This window comes from Chiloscyllium plagiosum, unplaced genomic scaffold (assembly GCF_037043375.1).
Source record: "Chiloscyllium plagiosum isolate Xiang-an unplaced genomic scaffold, Cpla_swu_hap1 HiC_scaffold_27, whole genome shotgun sequence".
Lineage (NCBI taxonomy): Eukaryota > Metazoa > Chordata > Chondrichthyes > Orectolobiformes > Hemiscylliidae > Chiloscyllium > Chiloscyllium plagiosum.
The window spans coordinates 36,150,359-36,174,708 of record NW_028270165.1 but is presented as its reverse complement, the minus strand read 5'-3'; the positions used below and the strand labels follow the sequence as shown (position 1 = coordinate 36,174,708).

At 47.6% G+C, this 24,350-nt stretch overlaps 1 protein-coding gene and 1 pseudogene across 1 annotated transcript; one reads left to right on the top strand and one right to left on the bottom strand.

Moving 5' to 3' along the window:
* LOC148143606 (uncharacterized) overlaps positions 1-21,128 on the top strand; it is a 42,208-nt pseudogene extending 21,080 nt beyond the window's left edge.
* LOC148143607 (uncharacterized) lies at positions 5,325-6,913 on the bottom strand. Its single transcript, XM_087974394.1, has one exon. The coding sequence runs from the start codon at positions 6,563-6,565 to the stop codon at positions 5,678-5,680; it is 888 nt and encodes a 295-aa protein (XP_087830520.1). The 5' UTR covers positions 6,566-6,913; the 3' UTR covers positions 5,325-5,677.
* Positions 21,129-24,350: the final 3,222 nt, after the last annotated feature.

Sequence of the window (24,350 nt, the reverse complement as noted above, 5' to 3'; positions counted from 1 at the left end):
ACAACTGAAAAGTTGTTTTGACAAATTGAAAACTACAATAGCAAAGCTTTAGAAAATCCTCCACTGAGCCAAATCTTGAATAAAAGCTTTTTTCAGGAAATCCTTTAAAGATTTCAGGCTTCTCCAGCTTCAATTAGCTGAAGAAGAAAAAAATGCATCTGGTTGGAGACATGAATAGAAAAGAATCAGAGGGCTATGCACCAAATGCTGGCAAATGGGTCACTAGATTAATTTAGGATATTTGGTTGTCTGGACTGAAGGGTTTGCTTCTGTGCTCTACAACTCTACGACTCTATTTCTACATCGTCAGAATCAATTTCTCAAAACTAGGATTAGGCCATTCATCCTTTACAGCCTGTCTTGGGCTGTGGCCTAACTACGCACGTTTCAATGCAAGTTTCAGAAAGATTTCAGCAGCTCTTTTCAAAAAGTGAACATGCTTTCAGACTTTAACAATGTTTCTGAATATATCAATGTAACTATTCTCAATGTTAAAGATCAGCCATTTCAGAATGTCATTTAAACGTAGAGCTTTTCTAACAATAGGTGTGAATTCTGTCTGTGTCCCAATATCGAGTCAGACTGACATTGTTGTTCGAAAAGCTCTGCATTTAAATGACATTCTTGAAGGTAATTTGAAACAAATTCTGGGATTAACGTACCAAAGAACAGAAGCCCATTCTAAAATATGAAAGATTTAATCTAAAATTGTTTAGTGAAGGACATCTCCATGACCGTGGACTCCTTTGGCTATAAATTCTGTGATCATGATCTTACTGTCCACGACCAGCTGATGAAAGAGCAGCACTCTGAAATGGAGTGATCAGTAAAAATGTCTCATTTGGATCACCCAAGGTTAGAAATGGAAGCATCTCTCTTCAAGGTTACAGTTTGATTTGCCCTTTCAACGTTCTTGAAATTTAAGGTGTTCCATTGTAGTGTTCAATTCTGATCCATTAAAATCAGTATCCAGTCTCATCGGAGTGCAGAACCAACTCAACTGACGGAACAAACACAACAACTTTTCGGTTTGCTTTTTAGATGTGACATCTTCTCTCCGTCCCTCTCTGGTGACCCAACAGGACTACCAGAGCTGGAAGTACCATTCTCGAAATACGATTGCTAACCTACAGTTTTCTTTTAAGGATTTCAAAGCTGCTAGCCTGATCTCGCACAAAGCACAAAAACAGACTGTTCACCCGTGCCTGCACAGAGGAGAAATTTCAGGAGGAACAGATCACAAAATAACAACTGTTACCAGTCCCACAACACGTGTTTCCTTGGACAAAGTTAAAAATCTCACAACACCAGGTTATAAACCAACAGATTTATTTGGAAACACTAACGTTTGGAGCCCCGCTCTTTTATCAGGTTGGTTGTGGAGAATGAGATCATGATCATGGCATTTATAGCCAAAGGAGTCCAGTGTCATGGAAATGTGATATATTAAACAATTTTAGATTAAATCTTTCATCTTTTAGAATGGGTTTCTGCTCTTTGGCATGTTAATTCCAGAACTTGTTTTTAATTACCTTCTCAAGAAAGTCATTCAAATGCACAGCTTTTCTAACAATAGGTGTGAATTCTGTCTGGGTCCCAGTGTTGAGTCAGATGGACATTTTTCTTAGAAATGTGCATTTAAATTACATTCTTGAGAAGGTAGTTCTTAGAGTAGGGTGTAGGTTAGGCTGGATTGGCCATGCTAAATTACCCTTATTGTTCAGGATATGCAAGGTAGGGTGGATTAGCTATGAGAAATCTGAAGTAAGGGGGTGGGTCTGGGTCGCAATGGTGCTAAATGCCTTTTAACCATCCAGTCTACCAGTTCTTTGCAGGTTGCATAACTATGTATCTGAACCCTCCCAGGTCTCTGTTTTAACGATACAAGTCCTGTCCTTCCTCGTTTTAGTAAAATGCAATCCCTTGCTTTTATTCATACCTCTCTCATATACGCACACCCTGACATGCTCACAGGATCAGTCCTCAGCAGAGGCCTCACCTTCATTCCCCTACACTCTCGGATTAATGAGTTCAACACACGGCGTGACATTGAACAATTCTTCCGCCGCCTTCGCCTCCGCACCTACTTCTTCAACCAAGACTCTCGCTCACCCTCTGACGACCCCTTCTCACGCCTCCAACACACCCCATTCACCTGGACACCTCGTGCTGGCCTCCTACCTGCCCTCGATCTCTTCATAGCCAACTGCCGCCGCGATATTAACCGCCACCTGAACTCCCCCACCCCTCTCACCCACTTCAACCTCTCACCCTCGGAACGTGCAGCCCTCCACTCCCTCCGTTGCAACCCCAACCTCACTATCAAACCAGCAGACAAGGGAGGCGCGGTAGTAGTTTGGCGCACCGACCTTTACACCACTGAGGCCCAATGCCAGCTCGCAGATACCTCCTCCTACTGCCCCCTTGACCATGACCCCACCCCCCACCACCAAACCATCATCTCCCAGACCATCCATAACCTCATCACCTCGGGGGATCTCCCATCCACCGCCTCCAACCTCAGTCCCACAACCCCGCACCGCCCGCTTCTACCTCCTGCCCAAAATCCACAAACCTGACTGCCCCGGCCGACCCATTGTCTCCGCCTGCTCCTGCCCCACCGAACTCATCTCCGCATACCTTGACACCGTCCTGTCCCCCTTAGTCCAAGAACTCCCCACCTACGTTCGGGACACCACCCATGCCCTCCACCTCCTCCATGATTTTCGCTTCCCCGGTCCCCAACGCCTTATCTTCACCATGGACATCCAGTCCCTGTACACCTCCTTCCCCTTCACGAAGGATTCAAAGCCCTCCGCTTCTTCCTTTCCCGCCGTACCGACCAGTACCCTTCCACTGACACCCTCCTTCGACTGACGAAATTGGTCCTCACCCTGAACAAATTCTCTTTCCAATCCTCCCATTTCCTCCAAACAAAAGGAGTAGCCATGGGCACCCGCATGGGCCCCAGCTATACCTGCCTCTTCGTAGGTTATGTGGAACAGTCCATCTTCCGCAACTACACTGGCCCCACCCCCCACCTTTTCCTCCGCTACATCGATGACTGTGTCGGCGCCGCCTCGTGCTCCCACGAGGAGGTTGAACAGTTCATCCACTTCACCAACACCTTCCACCCCGACCTCAAATTCACCTAGACAGTCTCAGATTCCTCCCTCCCCTTCCTCGACCTTTCTATTTCTATCTCAGGCGACTGAATCAAATACTACAAACCGACCGACTCCCACAGCTACCTGGACTACACCTCCTCCCACCCTGCCCCCTGTAAAAATGCCATCCCATTCTCCCAATTCCTTCGTCTCCGACGCATCTGCTCCCAGGAGGACCAGTTCCAAAAACGTACAACCCAGATGGCCTCCTTCTTCAAGGACCGCAATTTCCCCCCAGACGTGGTCGACGATGCCCTCCACCGCATCTCTTCCACTTCCCGCTCCTCCGCCCTTGAGCCCCGTCCCTCCAACCGCCACCAGGACAGAACCCCACTGGTCCTCACCTACCACCCCACCAATCTCCATGTACAGCGCATCATCCGCCGTAATTTCCGCCACCTCCAAACGGACCCCACCACCAAGGATATATTTCCCTCCCCTCCCCTATCAGCATTCCATAAAGACCACTCCCTCCGTGACTCCCTCGTCAGATCCACACCCCCCACCATCCCAACCTCCACTCCCGGCACCTTCCCCTGCAACCGCAGGCGGTGCAAGACTTGCGCCCACACCTCCCCACTCACCTCCCTCCAAAGCCCCAAAGGAAACTTCCATATCCGCCACAGATTCACCTGCACCTCCACACACATCATCTATTGCATCCTCTGCACCCGATGTGGCCTCCTCTATATTGGGGAGACAGGCCGCCTACTTGCGGAGCGTTTCAGAGAACACCTCTGGGACACCCGGACCAACCAACCCAACCACCCTGTGGCTCAACACTTCAACCCCCCCCTCCCACTCCACCAAGGATATGCAGGTCTTTGGACTCCTCCATCGCCAGACCACAACAACACGACGGTTGGAGGAAGAGTGCCTCATCTTCCGCCTAGGAACCCTCCAACCACAAGGGATGAACTCGGATTTCACCAGTTTCCTCATTTCCCCTCCCCCCACCTTGTCTCAGTCAAATCCATCGAACTCAGCACTGCCTTCCTAACCGGTAATCTTCTTCCTGACCTCTCCGCCTCCACCCTAGTCTAACCTATCACCCTCACCTTGACCTCTTTCCACCTATCGCATCTCCTCCCCCAAGTCCCTCCTCCCTACCTTCTATCTTAGCCTGCTGGACAAACTTTCCTCATTCCTGAAGAAGGGCTTATGCCCTAAACGTCGATTCTCCTGTTCCCTGGATGCTGCCTGACCTGCTGCACTTTTCCAGCAACATATTTTCAGCTCTAACATGCTCACACACTCTCAGACTTATACTCCATCACACTCACACTTTACCAAGCATGCGCACACTCTTACATGCACTCTCACCCACAAACTCACATGCACACACACACACACAACTCTATGGAGTAAATTTGTATTGGCAGAATTATATTTGCAGATACTTTCAATTTTGCTCACAAAGCGCACAATCTACAGGCAGTCAATCCATGTAATATTTTATATATTCCTACTTTAAAAACAGAAACTAGTCTGATTCAAGATTGGGATACTGACAGACTCGAACCTCACAACTTTAATGTATTGTGTGAGCTGAGATGTCACTTTAAAAAAAAAAATAAAACCATAAGTCATCTCAAGAACATGACTTAGATGTTGTTCTTGGATTTACATATTAATGAACCGAAACCTGCAACTCATTCTAAAAGGCATCAGTTGCATGACACTATGAATTTTGCTATAAGATTTGTGTCTTATGATCCTGCTCCACAGCTACCTGTGGAAGGACCGGCGCTCCGAAAGCTCGTGCTTCCGAATAAATCTGTTGGACTATAACCTGGTCTTGTGTGATTTTTAACTTTATCCACCCCAGTCCAATACTGGCACCGCCACATCGTTTCTAGTGAACACAGCCCATACCTCCCAGTGCCGCCAGTAAACTTTACAATGCCAATGAAACAACACAGTACCTGCACTCCTGAAAAAATTACAATTTCTAATGATACTAGCTACCCATTCACCGCTCCACCCGATACACAACATTGAAAACTTAGTGCAGGAGGCTGAAAGAAATGAACAGCTTTAAAACAAAAAACCTTTTGGAGCTCAAAGCTTTCAATGAGAGTCTGAGCCCGCGGTAAGTTCAGGTAATTTTTATTGTGACCAACTTTGTTAAAGCTTCAGATCCCCCCAGCAAAAAGGTGTAGAAAAAGTAGCTGCTTTTTAACCAGCTCAAGGTCAAAGCGCGCATACTTCTCACACCCCCTATCCTACCTCACTTTCTTTACTGTTGGTCATCACCAAGTTGTCCTTTGTAATTGGATCCTTGGTACAGCCGTAACCTGGAGGAAGTATTGCCTCACTCAGCAATTTCACCCCACCCTAAAAACGGTTTCATCATCAGATTCTGAAATCCAGATTTCTGACCGAATTCCAATTCCGTCATCTGCCGCGGCTGGATTCAAACTCAGGAGTCCCCGGAACCAGGTTGATAGTCCAGTCCCTAATGGCACTCGGTTGTTGCTCCTTCAATCACCCTGCGATGGCACATGAACTCATTGGTGCCTCCGCAGGTGGGAGGAGCGGGTGAAGGCCTTCCCACACTCTTTGCAGCCGAAGGGCTTCTCCCCAGTGTGGATCCGCTGGTGGGCCTGGAGATTGGAGGAATCGCTGAACCCCTTCCTGCACTCAGGCCAGCTAAAGGGCCACTCCCCTGTGTGAACCCTCTGGTGTCGCAGCAGGATGGAGGAATTGCTGAAGGCCTTCCCGCATTCTGTGCAGGGGAATGGCCTCTTCCCCATATGGATCCGCCGATGGGTCAGCAGAGTGGTGGAACTGCTGAAGGCCTTCCTGCATTCGGGGCAGCTGAAGGGCTTCTCCCCAGTGTGGAGACGCTGGTGCTTCCACAAGTTGCTCACCTGACTAAATCTCTTCCCACACTTGGGGCAGGTAAACGGCCTCTCCCCCGTGTGGACCCGCTGGTGAGTCAGCAGGTGGGAGGAATTGCTGAAGGCCTTCCCGCACTCAGGGCAGCTGTAGGGCCTCTCCCCTGTGTGGACCTGCCAGTGGGTCAGCAGGTCAGAGGAATGTCTGAATGCCTTCTTGCACTCGGAGCAAGAAAACGGCCTCTCACCAGTGTGGAGTCGCCTGTGTGTATGGAGGTTGAAGGAATTGCTGAAGGCTTTCCCGCACTCGGGACACGGGAACAGCCTCTCCCCTGTGTGGACCCGCTGGTGAGTCCGCAGGGCAGAGGCCTGGGTAAAGCCCTTCCCACACTCAGGGCAGCTGAAGGGCCTCTCTCTGGTGTGACTGCGCAGATGAGTTTCCAGGGCAGATGGGACATAAAAGCCTTTCCCGCAGTCACCACACTTCCATGGTTTCTCCACAGGGCGGGATTCCTCAGGTTTTTCCATGGCCGAAGCTTCAGCCGCACACAAACGCATGTAGAGCCCCTTCGCACCGTGATTTCCTCTTAACAGGCGGTATAGCTGTTACACGCTCCACACTCAGTGCACTGCAACAGTAGGTCTCTCATCCAGTCCCACTGATACTGGAAATGTACTCGAACAGGAACCAAAAAGCTTTGCTCCTTCTCACAGAATCGCAGTCAAAAATCGTTGTGGTCCTGATGGATTGAGTGACCGTCAGACATTGACACCAAAGTGAGGACTGCTGACTCTGGAGAGTCACTGTCAAAAAGCACGGCACTTGAAAATTCACAGCACATCAAGTAGCATCTGATGAGCAGGAGAGTTGACGTTACAGTTGATTTGGAAACTTCTGTCTTCAGATCTTCAAACGCTGTAAAAAGAGAATATAAAAGTCATCACTGTCAGTCCAGGGTAGAAATTCAGAACAAGCAATTCTGCTTTCTGGAGAACATTCTTTTCTTTTATTATTCCACAAAATTGAAAGCGCCATCCCATTCTCTCTCTCCCCTTCAACTAATTCTCCTGAAGGTGCTGATTCAGGATCTTACACGAGCAAAAAAGCAAAAACGTCAAGACTTATCTCTCTGAAACTCCACCTGAAAGTTAATATCTTTCACGTCATTGGCATAATGCTGAGAGTGAGCAGGTCTGATTTGGAAAGCAAAATAAAGTGTGCCAATTCAGGATGAACCTGCAATGCAGCTTCTTGAGGAACAACCTCAAGAAATGGTTAATATCCCCAGGAAGGGGAGCATAATGAGACATCAAGGTATTAACACCGACACCAGAGAGAGAAACTGAACATACAGACGTGGCAAACGTTAGTGGAAAGCCAGAGTCAGATACACACAGAAACAGACACAGGCACTTCAGTCAAACTCTTCTGTGCTGACCAGATAGCCTAAATTAATCTAGTCACATTTGCCAGCACGTGTTCCCTGTCCCTCTGAACCGTTCGCATTGATACACCCGTCCAGATGCCTTTTAAATGCTGTAATTGTCCCAGCCTCCACTACTTTCTCTGGCAGGTCATTCCGTACACACATTCATACCCACCCAAACCTCGTGAAATAGTTGTCTCCTTAGGTCTCTTTTAAATCTCCACGCCCCCTCCCCCGCCGCCCTCACCCTAAACCAATCACCCTCTAGTTCTGGACTCCCCCACCCCAAGGAAAAGACCATGTCTATTTACCCTATCCATGCTCCTTATGATTTTATAAAAGTCTATAAGGTTACCCCTAAGATTCTGGCGGGGGCTGGGGAAACAGCCCCACCCTATCCTTCTGTCCCTCCTCACCCGGGCAATTAAGACACATACCGAAGTTTGCAGAGTCTGCGCCTGGATTCACTCCAGTTGCTACCAGTGAACAGATTTTCTCCCTCTCAGATTGAAGAGTTGCCCAGCGAAAGGGTTTTACTCTGAGCCGAGCAGAGCCACTTCCGCGTTGTGACGTCATCGATGTGTCGAGGCGGCGGAGGGAGACAGAGGAAGGGGAGGGGGGCGGAGCGACGATCGGGGTCAGGGGCGGGGCGACTGGGTGGAGCGAGAGGCAGGTACAGACGCGGAGCGCGGTCGGGCCAGTGGGAGGAGCAAGTGTCGAGTGACGGCCTGCGAGTCGGGGCGTGACGTGACGAAGGGGCGGGGCGAACGGCGGCTCCGCACTGCGCCTGCTCCGGATTGACGGCCCGCACTGCCCTGCACAGTTTGCGAAAATCCTTTCCCTTCAGAGAATCCGCACAATGTAGAAGCAGGTCACCGGCCCAATGAGACCACACCGACCCTCCGAAGGGTAACCCACCCACATCCATTCCCCTTCCCCTCCTGCCCGATATTTACCCCCCGAATAGACCTCACCTGCCCATACCTGGGCACTATGGGTAATTTAACATGGCGAATCCACCCTAATCTGTACATCCCTGGACCATGTGGGGCAATGTAGCATGGCCAATCCACCCTCACCCTTCACAGATTAACTACTCTCCGGGAAAAACAGCTCCTCCTCATCTCTACCTTAAATCTACTCCCCCTAATTTTATGGCCGATTCTCATCCTCCAGCAGAAACTACTAGACAGGGCAGGGAGCTGGTGGGCGTGGGTCGGGATGGCATGCTCTTCAGAGGGGTTGAATGGCCTACTTCCACACTGTAGAGATTGAATGATTTACTGCAATCGCGTTTGCCCCGGATCACAGCGCGCAGAACCACCCACCTTCCACCAAATCAAAAGACAAGTCCCACCCTGCCCTCTCGTATGTGTGTTATTTGTCTGCTTAATCGTTTCCAGTGAATACGGCCTAAACCCCGCTGCTGTCAGTAAACTTTAAAATGCTCAGGAAACAATGAGGTATTGAAAACCGTAAGGTTTCTAATGATAACAGTGACTAATTCACTTCTTCTGATGTACAGCAGTGGAAATACAATGCTGGAGGCTGAAAGAAATGAGCAGTTTAAAACAAGAACCCACCTAACCCTTCACTCAGCTCCCCACTCAGCACACTGTACTTACTGCCGGTAAACCTTAAAGCACTTCATCCCCACAGTGCAATGAATTCCCACTTTCCACTAAAATTCTGGATGTACTCATTCACTCAGTTGCTGTCCCACAAATTAAAGATTTCACTGTAACTTGTTCTGTGCAATGAACCAGAATTGATCAGGGACCTCGAAGTGAAGGAGCCATTGGGAAGTAGTGACCATAATACAATAATCTTCAATCTGCAATTTGAGAAGGAGAGGGTACAATCGGAAGTGACAATATTTCTGTTGAATAAAGGGAACTATGGAGCTATGAGGGAGGAGCTGGCCAAAGTTCAATGGTGCAGGGATGACAGTGGAGGAACAATGACAGATATTTCTGTGTATAATGCAGAAGATGCAGGATCAGTTCATTCCAAAAAGGAAGACAGATCCCAGGAGGAGGCATGGGTGTCCATGGCTGATGAGGGAAGTTAAGAAACATATAAAGTTAAAAGAGAAAAAGTATAACAATAGCAAAGATAAGTGGGAAAATGGAGGACTGGGAAGCTTTTAAAGAACAACAGAGGATAACTAAGAAGGAAATACACAGAGAAAAAATGAGGTACGAAGGTAAACTGGCCAAAAACATAAAGGAGGATAGTAAAAGCTTTTTTAGGTATGTGAAAGGCAAAAAAATGGTTAAGACTAAAATTGGGCCCTTGAAGACAGAAACAGGGGAATATATTACGGGGAATGAAAAAATGGCAGAAGAATTGAATTGGTACTTCAGATCTATGTTCACTGGGGAAGACACAAGCAGTCTCCCTGAGGTAACAGTGGCTGAAGGACCTGAACTTAAGCGAATTTATATTTGCCATAATTTGGTGTTGGAGAGACTGTTAGGTCTGAAGATTGATAAGTCCCCGGGGCCTGATGGTCCACATCTCAGGGTACTTAAGGAGGTGGCTCGAGAAATCGTGGATGCGTTGCTGATTATTTTCCAGAATTCGATAGATTCGGGATCAGTTCCTGCGGATTGGAGGGTGGCTAATGTTGTACCATTTTTTAAGAAAGGTGGGGAGAGAAAGTAGTAAATTATAGACCAGTTAGTCTGACCTCAGTGGTGGGAAAGATGCTGGAGTCTATTATAAAGGATGAAATTACGACACAGCTGGATAGAAGTAACAGGATAGGTCAGAATCAGCATGGATTTATGAAGGGGAAATCATGCTTGACTAATCTTCTGGAATTTTTTGAGGATGTAACTCTGAAGATGGACGAGGGAGATCCAGTAGATGTAGTGTACCTGGACTTTCAAAAAGCTTTGGATAAAGTCCCACATAGGAGGTTAGTGAGCAAAATTAGGGCGCATGGTATTGGGGGCAAAGTACTAACTTGGATTGAAAGTTGGTTGGCTGATAGGAAACAAAGAGTAGTGATAAACGGCTCCATTTCAGAATGGCAGGCAGTGACCAGTGGGGTACCGCAGGGATCAGTGCTGGGACCGCAGCTTTTTACAATATATATTAATGATATAGAAGATGGTATTAGTAATAACATTAGCAAATTTGCTGATGATACTAAGCTGGATGGCAGAGTGAAATATGAGGAGGATGTTAGGAGATTACAGGGTGACCTGAACAGGTGAGGTGAGTGGTCAGATTCATGGCAGATTCAGTTTAATGTGGATAAATGTATGGTTATCCACTTTGGTGGCAAGAACAGGAAGGCATATTACTACCTAAATGGAATCAATTTAGGTAAAGGGGCAGTACAAAGAGATCTGGGTGTTCTTGTACACCAGTCAATGAAGGTAAGCACGCAGGCACAGCAGATAATGAAGAAGGCTAATAGCATGCTGGCCTTCATAACAAGAGGGATTGAGTATAGAAGCAAAGAGGTTCTTCTGCAGCTGTACAGAGCCCTGGTGAGACCACACCTGGAGTATTGTGTGCAGTTCTGGTCTCCAAATTTGAGGAAAGACATTCTGGCTATTGAGGGAGTGCAGCATAGGTTCACGAGGTCAATTCCTGGAATGGCGGGACTACCTTACGCTGAAAGACTGGAGCGACTGGGCTTGTATACCCTTGAGTTTAGAAGACTGAGAGGGGATCTGATTGAGACATATAAGATTATTAAAGGATTGGACACTCTAGAGGCAGGAAACATGTTTCCGCTGATGGGTGAGTGCCGAACCAGAGGACACAGGTTAAAAATAAGGGGTAGGCCATTTAGGACAGAGATGAGGAGAAACTTCTTCACCCAGAGAGTGGTGGCTGTGTGGAATGCTCTGCCCCAGAGGGCAGTGGAGGCCCAGTCTCTGGATTCATTTAAGAAAGAGTTGGATAGAGCTCTCAAGGATAGTGGAAACAAGGGTTATGGAGATGAGGCAGGAACAGGATACTGATTAAGGATGATCAGCCATGATCATATTGAATGGTGGTGCAGGCTCAATGGGCAGAATGGCCTACTCCTGCACCTATTGTCTATTGCTCCCAGTAAGGGCAAAACATCTTTGAAAGCTGCTCTGAAAGTGCTCTGACTCTTCTGCTTTCAACAAAGCTGATTAGAGTTATAAAGCATGGAAACAGACCCTTCGGCCCAGCTTGTCATGCCAACCAAATATCCTAAATTAACCTCGTCGCATTTGGCCCATATCCCTCTAAATCCTTCCTATTCATGTTCCTATCCAGATGCCTTTTAAATGTTGTCATTATCTGGTAGTTTGTTACACACATGCACCATCCTCTGCATGAAAATCTTGCTGGTCACGTCCCTTTTAAATCATTCCCCTCTCACCTCAAACATATGCCCTCGAGTTTTGGACTCCCCTACCCTGGGAAAAAGTGCTTGGGTATTTACCCTATCCATTCTCCTCAGAAACATCTATAAGATCACCCCCATAACCTCCAATTCTCCAGGGAAAATATCCCTGGCCTCTTCAGCCTCTCACTGTAGGTCACAAGCATGGCAACAGCCTTGTAAATCTTCTCCAACCACTTCCAAAGTTTCACAACCTCTTTGCTATAGCAGGGAGACCAGAACTGAACACAGTATTCCAAAAGTGGCCTAAACAATGTCTTATACAGCTGCAAAATGCAGCACCTCTCATTTCTCTAAATTAAACTCCATCTGCCACTCCTTGGCCCACCTGAACAATTCTAATTTATAATGAACTCTCTTTCCTCTCTTATTCCCTAGAAGCTGAAAATCTCCATCCCACATACTCACTTTCCATTTGCCAAACCTAATCCCTGGTGTACCTCATCCTGAAGGGTCTGCTTCATGCTGACTAACAGGCCCACACTCAGGAGAGATCTAATTGAAACACACAGAATACTGAATGGCCTGGACACAGTGGATGTTGGGAAGATGTTTCCGTTGGTAGGAGAGACTCGGACCCGAGGGCACAGCCTCAGAGTAAAGAGAAGGCCTTTTAGAACATAGATAAACATAAAACACTTCAGCCAGATAGTGGTGAATCTATGGAATTCATTGCCACAGAAGGTTGCAGAGGCGAGGTCACTGAGTACATTTAAGACTGAGACATTTGTTCTTGAGTACCAAGGGGATCGAGGGTTATGGAGAGAAAGCAAGAGAATGGGATTGAGAAACCTATGAGCCACAATTGAATGGTATGAGCAGCCTTGATGGGCTGAATGGCCTACTTTCTGCTCCTATGTCTTATAGTCTCTTGCTGTCCTGGACACAGTAAGAGAACTGGGAACAGAAGTCGGCCATTTGGTCTTTGGAGCCTGCACCAGCATTGAACAGATCATAACTGGATATGAATCTAACTACATCTAAGTGGATCGGCTGGGACTTTTTCACTGGAGCACAGCAGGTTGCGAGGTGACCTTATAGAGGTTTATAAAATCATGAAAGATATAGATGAAGTGAACGGTGGGTCTTCTTTCTCTGGGGTGGTTTCAAGATTGGGGAGCAAAGTTTGACGGTGAGTGGAGAAAGATTTTAAAAAGACATGAGGGGCACCAGTTTTTTTAAAAAAAACACAGAGCGTGGTTTGTGTGTGGAATAAATGTCCAGAGGAAGGATGCAGGAAATGTAACAACGTTTCAAAGAAATTTGGACAAGTACATGAATAGGAAATGTTTGGAGGGATTAGGGCCAAACACAGGCAGCTGGGACTAATTTAGTTTGAGAACATAGTCAGCATGGACTAGTTGGACTGAAACTGTTCTAAAACCATTTCCTTGCCTTCCCCCTTGAACATCCACTTCTTTGTTGTTCAAAAATCAGACGAACTCAGCCCTGAATACATTCAATGACCCCCTAACTGCAGGAAGACATCCCCACTTCTGAACTCAATTCATCTTGTTAACATAGCACTTGCCTTGCTGATTGCTTGCTGCACCTGTCTGACAACTGGTACTGACTGGTGTGGAATGACGCTGAGCCCCCTTTGTACATTCACACATCATTCCTGATGAAGGGCTCATGCCCAAAACGTCAACTCTCCTCCTTGGATGCTGCCTGACCTGCTGTGCTTTTCCAGCACCTTCAGTCCTCACTTTTCGACTCTGATCTCCAGCATCTGCAGTCCTCACTTGCTCCACATCCCAAGACATTACCATTTAAACAATACTCCTCCTTTCTGCTTTTTTTTCACAGCAGAGGCTATAATTTTACATTGTGGTACTGCATTTGCCATGTGTTTGCCAATTGTGGACTTCTCTACATCGGGGAGACTTGGGGAACAGTTCACCGAGCATCGTACCTGGGCCCGCAGAGGCTGACTGGACCTCTCAGTCACCAGCCATTTTAATTCCCCTTCCCACTCCCTTTCTGACATAACCATCTTTGGCCTCCTCCCTTACCACAAGGAATCAAACTGCGAATTGGAGGAGTAACATCCCATCTTCCGCCCGGGCTGCATAGAGTTGGGAGGACTCAACATTGGGGAACTCAATTTCAAATAAGCTCCCTATCTTTCTAGCTCCTCCTCCTCCCTACCACCAACCAGATTCCCTCCTCTCATTGATGGGGGCTAGAGGGTGGGGCTGGGGAGAACAGAAAGAGAATGGACGGGGGCTGTGGAGAATAGAGAGAGAATGGACGGGGGCTGGGTGGAGCTGCGGAGAACAGAGAGAGAGAATGGACGGGGGAGCAGAGGGTGAGGGAGAGGAGAAGGACTTGGGGGGGAGAGAAAAGCCCGCGGGGCTGAGCGTGGGGGACCCAGAGAATGGGGGGAAGGGTCTGAGAGGGAGAATGTGGGGGTAGAGTGTTGGGGGGGGGGGGGGGGCAGAAGAGAGAATGGTGTGGGGTGCAGAATGTGAGGAGAGTCAGAGAATGGATGGGGGCAGAGGTGGGTGGAGAGAGAGAATGAGTGGCAAGGAGAGGGTGGGGGCGGTGGAAGAATGGGCAGCAGAGAATTGGTGGAGAGAGAGAATAGACAGGGAACAGAGAGAAATGGAGAGTGGAGGGTGAGGGGAGAGAGAGAGGATGGATGGGTGGGCAGAGGGTGGGGAGAGGGAAATGGACATGGGGCATTGTGGGTGGCAGGGTGGGAATGAACAGGAGGCGGTGTGGATGGACAGGGGGTGCTGAGGGTGGTGGGGAACAGAGAGGAGATGCTGTGGGTAGCAAGAAGGGAATAAGTGACCTTAAGGGCAATTTTTTTATGCAGAGGGTGGTGTGTGTGTGTGTGTGGAACAAGCTGCCAGGGAAGTAGTGGAGATGGGTACAATTACAATATTTAAAAGGCATCTGGGAGGGATATGGGCCAAAGGCTGGAACTTGGGACTGGGTCAGCTTGGGACATCTGGTCAGCATGGATGAGTTGAACCAAAGGATCTGTTTCCGTGCAGTGTGTCTCTAGATGTCTATAACTCTGTGATTGAAACCAGACCTTTTTACTAATAATCTTCCTGCTGGACATTTGTAGCGCACCCAGTTTCAGGAGATTTGTGGTGGGTACAAGTGGCACATGTCTCCTATCATGGGAATTCTGGAAAATATAAAGGGGCTATTAAAAGTACTTCAACTTTGGGAACACTGGGTCTTGTGGAAGCAGGGCATTTGACAAACCTTTTCAGAGAAATTTTCTCCAACTGGTGGACTATGGACAGTTTTCCCACAGAATATTACACAGATATTAAGAATGTTACCTTCTGTAAAACATTTTCCTGAAAAATGCAGAAGAATTCAACTTGCTAACGTGAAACAAATGTTGGAGAGAAAGGAAACTGCCAAGATCAAAAGGCTGATGAATGTCAACATTTATCAGATTGTTTCGAGAACAGAAAAACCTGCCCTGGAGACACCCTGAGGAGGGCTGTCTCATACCTATTCCTTTAATTAGTTTTGTATGTCTTAATTGTTAAGTCATACCTAGCAAATGGAAAGATGGCTATGGTTTGTGGAGGTCAGTCATCTCAGCTTCAGGACAACTCTGCAGGAGTTCATAGGCCGAACCATCTTCATCAATGACCTTCCTCCATCATAAGTTCAGAAGTGGAGATGTCACAATAATTGCAGATGTTCAGCACTATAAACAACTCCTCACAAACTGAAGCAGTTCAGTTTGAAATGCTACAAGATCTTAACCATATCCAATGGGCTGATGAGTGGCAAGAAGCATGAATGCCACGTAAATGTCACACAATGACTCATCCCCAAAAGAGATAATCTGACCACTGACCTGTGATATCAACAATGTTATTGTCACTAAATACCCCATGATCAACATCCTTGGGGTTTACCATTGAACAGAAACTCAACTAGATGAACCATATATACACAGTGGCTACAAGAGCAGGTCAGAGGCCAGAAATACTGCAGTGAGTAACTCACCTCCTGACTCTCCAAAACGTGTTCCAACTTCTACAAGCCACAAGTCAGCAGTGTAATGGAATACTGCCAACTAGCTTGGATGGGGTTGCAGCTTCAACAGTATTTGAAACGCTTCATACCATCCAGGTCAATGTTCCCTGCTTGATTGGTACCATATCCACTGTTCAGAAGCAGTAATGTGTAGTATCTACAAGATGCACTGCAAAACTTTACCAAAGCGCCTTACAAATTGCCTTTCAAACTCTCAACCACTTCCATCTAGAAGGACCAGGAAAACAGATACATGGGAACATAACCTCCTGCAAGTACCCCTCCAAGCCACTCACCATCCTGACTTGGAAATGTATTACTGTTCCTTCAGTGTCACTGGTCTAAATCCTGGAATTCCTTCCCTCAAGACATTGTGGGTCACCGTACAGAATGTGGACTGCAACAGTTCAAGAAGGCATCTCACCACCACATTCTCAAGGAGAACCAAATGCTGGCCAGCCAGCGACGCCCATGTACTAGAAGTAGATTTTAATAAATTATTGAAACAGAGGGTTGGAATCTGCAAACTAAAGAAAATGAACGTTAAGAAGGGTCAGTTGGAGAGCATTGATTCGGTGCTTATTTGAGAACAGATAAAGAGCGATTATACTGACACTGAATTGGAACTAGAGTTTAGAGTTAAACACCTGTAGTGTTCCACTCAATGTATAAACCTAAAATCGATGAAAGATTTGCCCCTGACGTGTACTTCATTAACACGTGAATAGGACAGTTCAGAAGGCATATGGGATACTGGATTTCATGACAATAATGGCGCCTTCAATTCCCATGATCCCATGCGATCCAGAAACCTCTCCATGGGGCCCTGGTAGTGCGCATGCGTGCGCTGAGTGTGGGAGAGGAATGGCGCCGGCGGCTGAAGGAATAAGAACAGGAGCCGCTGGAAAAGCTGAGCAGGTCCGGCAGCTCGTGTCGGGAGAAATCGAGGAGGCGTTGCGGGTCCGGTGATCCTCCTTCAGAAAGGACCAGGTTTCAGGAACATCCCGGGGAGAGGAGACAGGGTAGGATTGGGACCCGCGGGAGGAGGGAGACTGGGGAGTTTATAAACTCCTAGGGGGAGGCCTCAGGCCGTGAATAAAACCTCCCCAGGCCCACTTCACCACCGAAGGAGCTCTCGTGTTGCCCGGGTAACAGGGCGCCATCTTTGTAAGGATAAGGCGCATGTTGACTTGGGGCGGGGAGCGCGGGCGGCCATCTTGGTGAGGGCACCATCAGCTGTCATTTCCGGGTGAGAAGTGACAGTTGGTGTCATTCAACTAGAATTTCCTCATTTCACTCTGAGAGACCTGGCCCTGAGCTTGGTCTGTGTGGTCTTAAAACAGGAAAAGGGAGTGGGAGGGAGAGAGACATCTAGAATGACACGAAGGCGGACTGTGAATTTGAGGTGAATGAATCTGATCATTTGTGGAGCTGGAACAGAAACTGGGTACTTCCAAGACCGCAGTGACCAGGAGAGTATTGATGTGTTGATGTTATTTTCAGTTTGTAGACAGGAGAAAAGAGAACGCCAGGAGTGGAGGAAAGACATGATGAAGATGGATTTGAAATTCAATGCAGGAGGAGGGATAACTTGAGCCAGCACCCAGCCCATATCCCTCCGAACCCTTCCTATTCATATACCCATCCAGATGCCTTTTAAATGTTGCAATTGCACTAGCCTCCTCCACTTCCTCCAGCAGCTCATTCCATACACTTACCACTCTCTGCATGAAAAAAATGCCGCTTACATCTCCTTTAAATCTTTCCCCTCTCACCCTAAACCTATGTTCTAGAGTTATCAACTACTCCACCCCAGGGAGAAGACTTGGTCTATTTATTCTATCCGTGCACCTCATCATTTTAAAACCTTTATAAGGTCACCCCTCAGCGTCCGACTCTCCACGGAAAACCGCCAGCATGTTTAACTTCTCCGTATAGCTCAAATCCCTCAACCCTAGCATGGGATGTTACCTGTGTTTTATGATAGAAGCAACATATGTGGTTAATTGGTCTGCCATCTCTTTGTTCCACATGAGAACTTTGCCTGTTATTGTTTTCTCTAATTTTTTTTTTCCTCTTCACATACCCCATTTTCCCCTTTTGACCAATCCTTTTGTTGAAACCTGAACTGCTCCCAGTCTTCAGATCTGCTACTTTATTTTTAGCCAATTTGTACGCCACTCCTTTGGATCTAGTCCTATCCATCATGTCCCTTGTTAGCCGTGGCTGTGCCACCTTCTGTGTTTTATTTTTTCAGACAGGAATGGACAACTGTTGCAGTTCCTCCAGGTGCTCTTTAAATGTTTGTCATTTCTTTCAATAATGTTCCTTCATTTGTTGTGGCCTGTTTGTGCCTCTGCCATTGTAATTTCCTTGCTTTAGATTAAAGTTCCCAGTCACAGAATCACCTCTGTTCCTCTCCATTTTAATGGAAAGTTCTCTCACTCAGTTCTTCACTCTTCCGCAAGCGGCCTCTTACAGCTACATTGCCAATTATTCCCTTCTCATGAAGAAATTAATATTTTGGAATTAAATTGCCATTGTTCAGCAGAACCATAGCCACTTTTGGAATGTTGTGTGCAGTTCTGGTCTCAGTCCTATCAGAAGGATGTTGTGAAACTTGAAAGGGTTCAGAAAAGATTTACAAGGATGTTGCCAGGGTTGGGGGGTTTGAGTGAAATGGAGAGGCCAAGCAGACTGAGGCTGTTTCCCCTTGCGCGCTGGAGGCTGAAGTTGATAAAATCATGAGAGGCATGGATGGGGTAAATAGTCAAGGTCTTTTCCTTGAGATGGGATACTCCAGAATGTAAGGGTAATAGGTTCAGGGTGAAGGGAAGGTTTAAAAGGCACGTAAGGGGCAACTTTTTCATTCAGAGGGCGGTGTGTGTAAGGAATGAGCTGCCAGAGGAAGTGGTGGAGGCTGGTGCAATCACAACATTTAAAAGGTATCTGGATGGGTATATGAATAGGAAGGGGTTAAAGGAAAATGGGCCAAGTGCTGGCAAACGGGCCTAGATTGTTTCTGGATACCTGATCGGCATGTTAACTTTCTCTCTGGTGTCGGTGTAATACCTTGATGTCTCCTTTTCTCCCCCTTCCTGGGGATGTTAACCATTTCGTGTCTCATTGTTCGTCAAGAAGCTGCATTGCAGGTTCGCCCTGAATTGACACAGTATTTGTTTCCCAAAATCAGACCTGTTCAGTCTCAGCAGTATTCCAATATTGGAAAAGATATCAACTTTCAGGTGGAGTTATCCAAAATTCAGAGAGATGTCAGACTTGACATTTTTCCTTTTCTGCCCCTGTAAGATCCTGAATCAGCACCTTCAGGAGAATTAGCGCGGAGTGAGAACAGAGGGGGAGAGAAGAGAGAGAGTGGGATGATGCTTTCAATTTTGTGGAGTAACAAAAGAAAAGAACGTTCTGCAGAAAGTAGAGTTGCTTGTTCTGAATTTCTACCCTGCCCTGACAGTGATGATTTTTGTAATCTCTTTTTACAGATTATTTGAAGATCTGAATTTGGAAGTTTCAAACTCAACAGATAAAAGGGCTTATGCTTGAAACATCGACTCTTCTGCTCCTCGGATGCTGCCTGACCTGCTGCGCTTTTCCAGCGCGCACTTTTCGACACTGAGTGTCCAGTGTCTGCAGTCCTCACTTTGATGTCAATGTCTGACAGTCACTCAATCCATTGGGAATGCAACAACTTTCGACTGTGATTCTGTGAGAAGGAGCAAAGCTTTTTGGTTCCTGTTTCTGTATGTTTTCAGAATCAGTGGGACTGGATGAGAGACTGTACTGTTGCAGTGCACAGTGTGGAGCCAGAAATAGTTATACAGCCTGGAAAGAGGGATTCACGGCAGGGAGGGGCTCTACACATTTTTGTGCGTAGTTTTGGCCATGGAAAAGCCTGAGCGATCCCGCTCCGTAGAGAAACCATGTAAGTGTGGTGACTGTGGGAAACGTTTCCATTTCCCGTCTGCCCTGGAGACTCATCGGCGCACTCACACCGGGGAGAGGCCGTTCCCCTGCACAGAGTGCGGTAAGGCCTTCAGCAATTCCTCTGATCTGCTGAAGCACCAATGGGTCCACACGGGGGAGAGACCCTTCAGCTGTCCCGAATGCAGGAAGGGCTTTACCCAGGCCTCCAGTCTGCTGACCCACCGGCAGGTCCACACCGGGGAGAGGCCGTTCCTTTGCACCAAGTGCAGGAAGGCCTTCAGCAATTCCTCAGCCCTGCTGAGGCATCAGCGGGGCCACACTGGGGAGAGGCCCTTCAGCTGCCCTGAGTGTGGGAAGGTATTTAGCAATTCCTCCAACCTGCTGAGGCACCAGCGGGTCCACACGGGGGAGAGGCCCTTCAGCTGCCCCGAGTGCGGGAAGGCCTTTACCCATGCCTCCACCTTGCTGACCCACCGGCGGGTCCACACCGGGGAGAGGCCCTTCACCTGCCCCGAGTGCGGGAAAGCCTTCAGCAATTCATCCGACAGACTGAAGCACTAGCGGGTCCACATGGGGGAGAGACCCTTCAGCTGCCCTGAGTGTGGGAAGGGCTTTACACAGGCCTCCACCCTGCTGGCCCACCAGCGGGTCCACACTGGGGAGTGGCCATTCACCTGCTCTCAGTGTGGGAAGGGATTCACCCGCTCTTCCCACCTGCAGAGGCACCAGCGAGTTCACGTGCCATGGCAGGGGGATTGAAGGAGGAATGGCAGAGTCCCATTATCGACTGAACCCCTGGGTTTGAATCCCGTCGTGGCAGATGGCGGAATTGGAATTTGGTCAGAATTCTGGAGTTCGGAATCTAACGATGAAACCATTTTTGGGGGCGGGGGCGTGAGATCCCCCATCTGAATCACTCATGCCCTTTTTAGGAAAGGAAACTGCCGTGTGGGAAAGGATTCACTCAGTTGTCCCAGCTGCATCCTTTACCCGGGTGGCCTACATGTGACTCCAGACCCAGAGCAGTGTGGTTGACTCCCCCACCTGCAGAAATGAACAGGGAGAAACTCACTTGGATACAGGGTCTGGGTTGAAATTGCTGAGTGAGGCAATACTTCCTACGGGTTAAGGCTGTACCAAGGATCCAATTACAAAGGGATAACTTGGTGCTGACTAATAGTAAAGAAAGTGGAGGGTGGGGGGACTGTGTACTCTTTGACCTTGATCTGTTTTTAAAAAAATAAGCTACTTTTTCTACGCCTTTTTGCTGGGGAAATCTGAAGCTGTAATAAAGTTGGGTCTTGATAAAGGTTACCTGAACTTACTGCAGGGTTCAGACTCTCATTGAAAGCTTTGAGCTCCAAGAGGTTTTTAGTTTAAAGCTGCTCCTTCGTTTCAGCCTCCTGCGCTGAGTTTCCAATGTCATGTATCAGATGGAGCAGTGAATGAGTAGCTAGTATCATTAAAAATTGTAAATTTTTCATGAGTGCAGGTATTGCGTCATTTCATCAGCATTGTAAGGTTTACTGGCAGCACCGGGAGGTGTGGGCTGCCTTCACTAGAAATGATGTGGAGGAGCCAGAGATGGACTGGGTTGGATCAAGTTAAAAAAATCACACATCAGGCTATAGTGCTTTATTTGGAACCACGAGCTTTCGGAGCGCTGCTCCGTCATCAGGAAGCTGTGGAACAGGATCATAAGGCAGAATTTATAGCAAAAGATCACAGTATAGTGCAACTGATCGGATATATTGAACAAACCTAGATTGTTGTGAAGTCTTTTGTCTTTTAGAATAGGTTGCAAATTTTAGTTCATTAATGTGTAAATCCCAGAAAGTCTTTGAAGTCAGATTCTCGAGATGACTTAAGGTTTTATATAAATAGGTTTCATCTCAGTTCAGACAATAATGAAATGTGTGAGGTTTGAGTCTGTCTGTATCCCAATCTTGGTTCTATTTCCAAAGTAGGAATTTATAAATATTACATGTATCAACTGCCTGCAGATTGTGTGCTTTTTGATCAAAATTGAATGTATCTGCAAATGCAAATTCACCCCATAGACCTGTGTGTACATGAGAGAGAGTGTGTGCACATGAGAGAGAGTGTGTGCATGAGAGCGCGTGTGTCTGTTTGCGTGTGTGCATGCTTGAAGTGTGAGTGTGATGGAGGAGAAGCCTGTGAGAGGGTGTGAGTGTCTTAGAGAGAGCATGTGTCTGAGAGAGGTATGGATAAAAGCGAGGGGTTGCATTTTGCTAAAACAAGGAAGGGCAGGATTTGTATAGTTAATGATAGGGCCCTGGGTTGCGTTGTAGAACAGAGACATGGTGGGTTTCAGGTACATTGTTTTGTGAAAGTTGCATCATTGGTAGACAGGGTGGTTAAGAGGCGTTCAGTACACTTGCCTTCATTGTTCACAACGTTGTGTATCGGAGTTGGGACATCATGTTGGTAAGACCACTTTCAGAGTACTGAGTACAGTTCTGGTCACCCTGTTATAGCATGTCGGAGAAATTTGCCCAATAAGTTAGAGATCACAAAGCACAATTCAAAGTGAAATTGACAAACACTTTATTACAAGCAATGTCACTGGAAGAGAAACTGACTAGGCTGACACAGAATTGACAGTCTGTACAGGTAGATCAGAATTTCTCTTCTAAGAGCTGAGGATGAGACCAGTTTTTATAATAATGCTGTACAATAAGGCTGATTAAGAAATGGGGAATATACAATGTATCTGGGAATGGAGTAATCTAGTTACAAGGATGCTAATTGGAAAACAGTTATTGGATGAATGTCCTGTTCCTTCACACAGTGTAACATCCTGACTATCGATGGTTCCATTCCTCTTCACAGGTAGGTGTTAACTTCTCCTCTGAAGTGGTGAGGTGCTTCCATTTCTTGTTCTGGAAGCAAGTCCTTGCTGGTGCCTCTCTGTCTGACCTGCTCTTTGTGTGGCTTTGGTATTGTTGGGTTGTGAAACTGTCCTTGGGGCTTTGAGATACCTTTGGTGCTCTGTCATTGTAGTGAGGTTGAAGTGCATTCCTTTGTCCGTGTGTGCTGTCAGGTTTGGCTTGCGAGCCTGCATGGGCATTCTGGGTGTTTAAGGTATAGTTTGGCCAATTTTGCTTTTGTGGGCCTATTGTGGGTTGGCAGAGTGGCAGATCTTTTTCCACAATTTCCCCCCCTTTTCTTTTTGTTTTGCTCAGGGGAGGGACGAGAAGGGGCAATGTAGCCGGAGCCAGGGGAATTGTCGGGTGGGGGTCTCGGTATCAGACAGATAGCTCTCTGTGTCCGAGTCTGGTCCAGGAGAGGCTATTTTAGGGGCAGCGATGTTCTCCCAGTGGATCTGTGCTAGCTGAGTGGTGAGGGGGACAGAGGGTAACAGGTGTGAACAGCACAGTCGGATAGCCATGGCTAGCACTCTAAGCCTGGCAATGATAGTGATGAGGGCTATCAGTCCCTGCAGTCAGGCTCTGCGCTCTTTCACAGCGAGTAGGTAGTCCAGGGCTATCGTGTTCTGCAGAGTCACAGTACAGATGGCAACAGCCTCCACATTCAGCTGGGCGAATACGTCTGCTGTGGAGTTTGCCACCTCCTGTACTGTGACAGCGAGTTTGTGGGCTTCTACCTGTAACTGTAAGGGTGCAGAGTGGGGTGACATCAGGTAGAGAGCTGCTTCAATGGCAGCGAGGGCTCGTCTGCTGCCTGGCATGGGCTTTGGGAAAGGAGGGGACTGGGAGTGAAAAATTAATGGTACCGCATACCCAACATTGTAGCTCCCTGTCCAGGACAGCAGTAGGCTTTGTGGCCACAGATAAAATAGGTGCCGTTGTCGGTCTGGAGATGGAGTGTCTGGGTCCCTGTCCAGCTGGTGAGGAAGGTGGTATTCTGGGTGATCCTGTTGAGGACCTGTCGGTTTAAAATGCTGCCTTCTGCAGCGGATCGGCGTGCTGCGGGAGTTAGGAGCAGGGAGTCAGTGCACCGGCTCCAGTCAGCCTCTCATCCAGATGGCTGTGTGTGTTTCAAACAGATGGAACCTGCAGGTGGCCCGTGTGTGTTAGTGTCAGCAATGGTCAGGGCTAACGGCTCATGGGAGAGGTTGTAGGCCGGGTAAAAGCACCCTTTATATTTTTCCAGGTGGTAACCTGCAGACCTCCAGCGGACTGGACTGTTGTCCCCATATTTGGTCATTGATGGTGGTATTTTGAGTGTGGTAACTTCAGGGGACCTGTCTGGCTCCAGGCACCATTCCACCATGTCAGAGATATTTAAGGGGATTGAGGCTAAGGAAATACCCCCCGTGAGAGTGGACAGGGACCTAGTGCAGACCCAGCAGCGGGTCTGATTAAATCGCATACCCATGAGCCATTTTGAGGAAGGTGTTGGCCTGCAAATCACAGTGGATTATGAAATGTGCTGCCCCTTGGGCCTGTTTACCAGCAAGCCACAGTGTGATGGTCAGACAGATCAGATGGTGATGGCTGCCGCGAGCAGCTGGATTCATCCTCTGTGTTCGGAGTGGTGCCTTCCTCTGTGTGGTCCCTGTTCAGAGGTT

Coding starts and splice junctions, on each gene's coding strand:
- LOC148143607 (XM_087974394.1), bottom strand. CDS start 6,565: ATGCGTTTGTGTGCGGCTGAAGCTTCGGCCATGGAAAAACCTGAGGAA.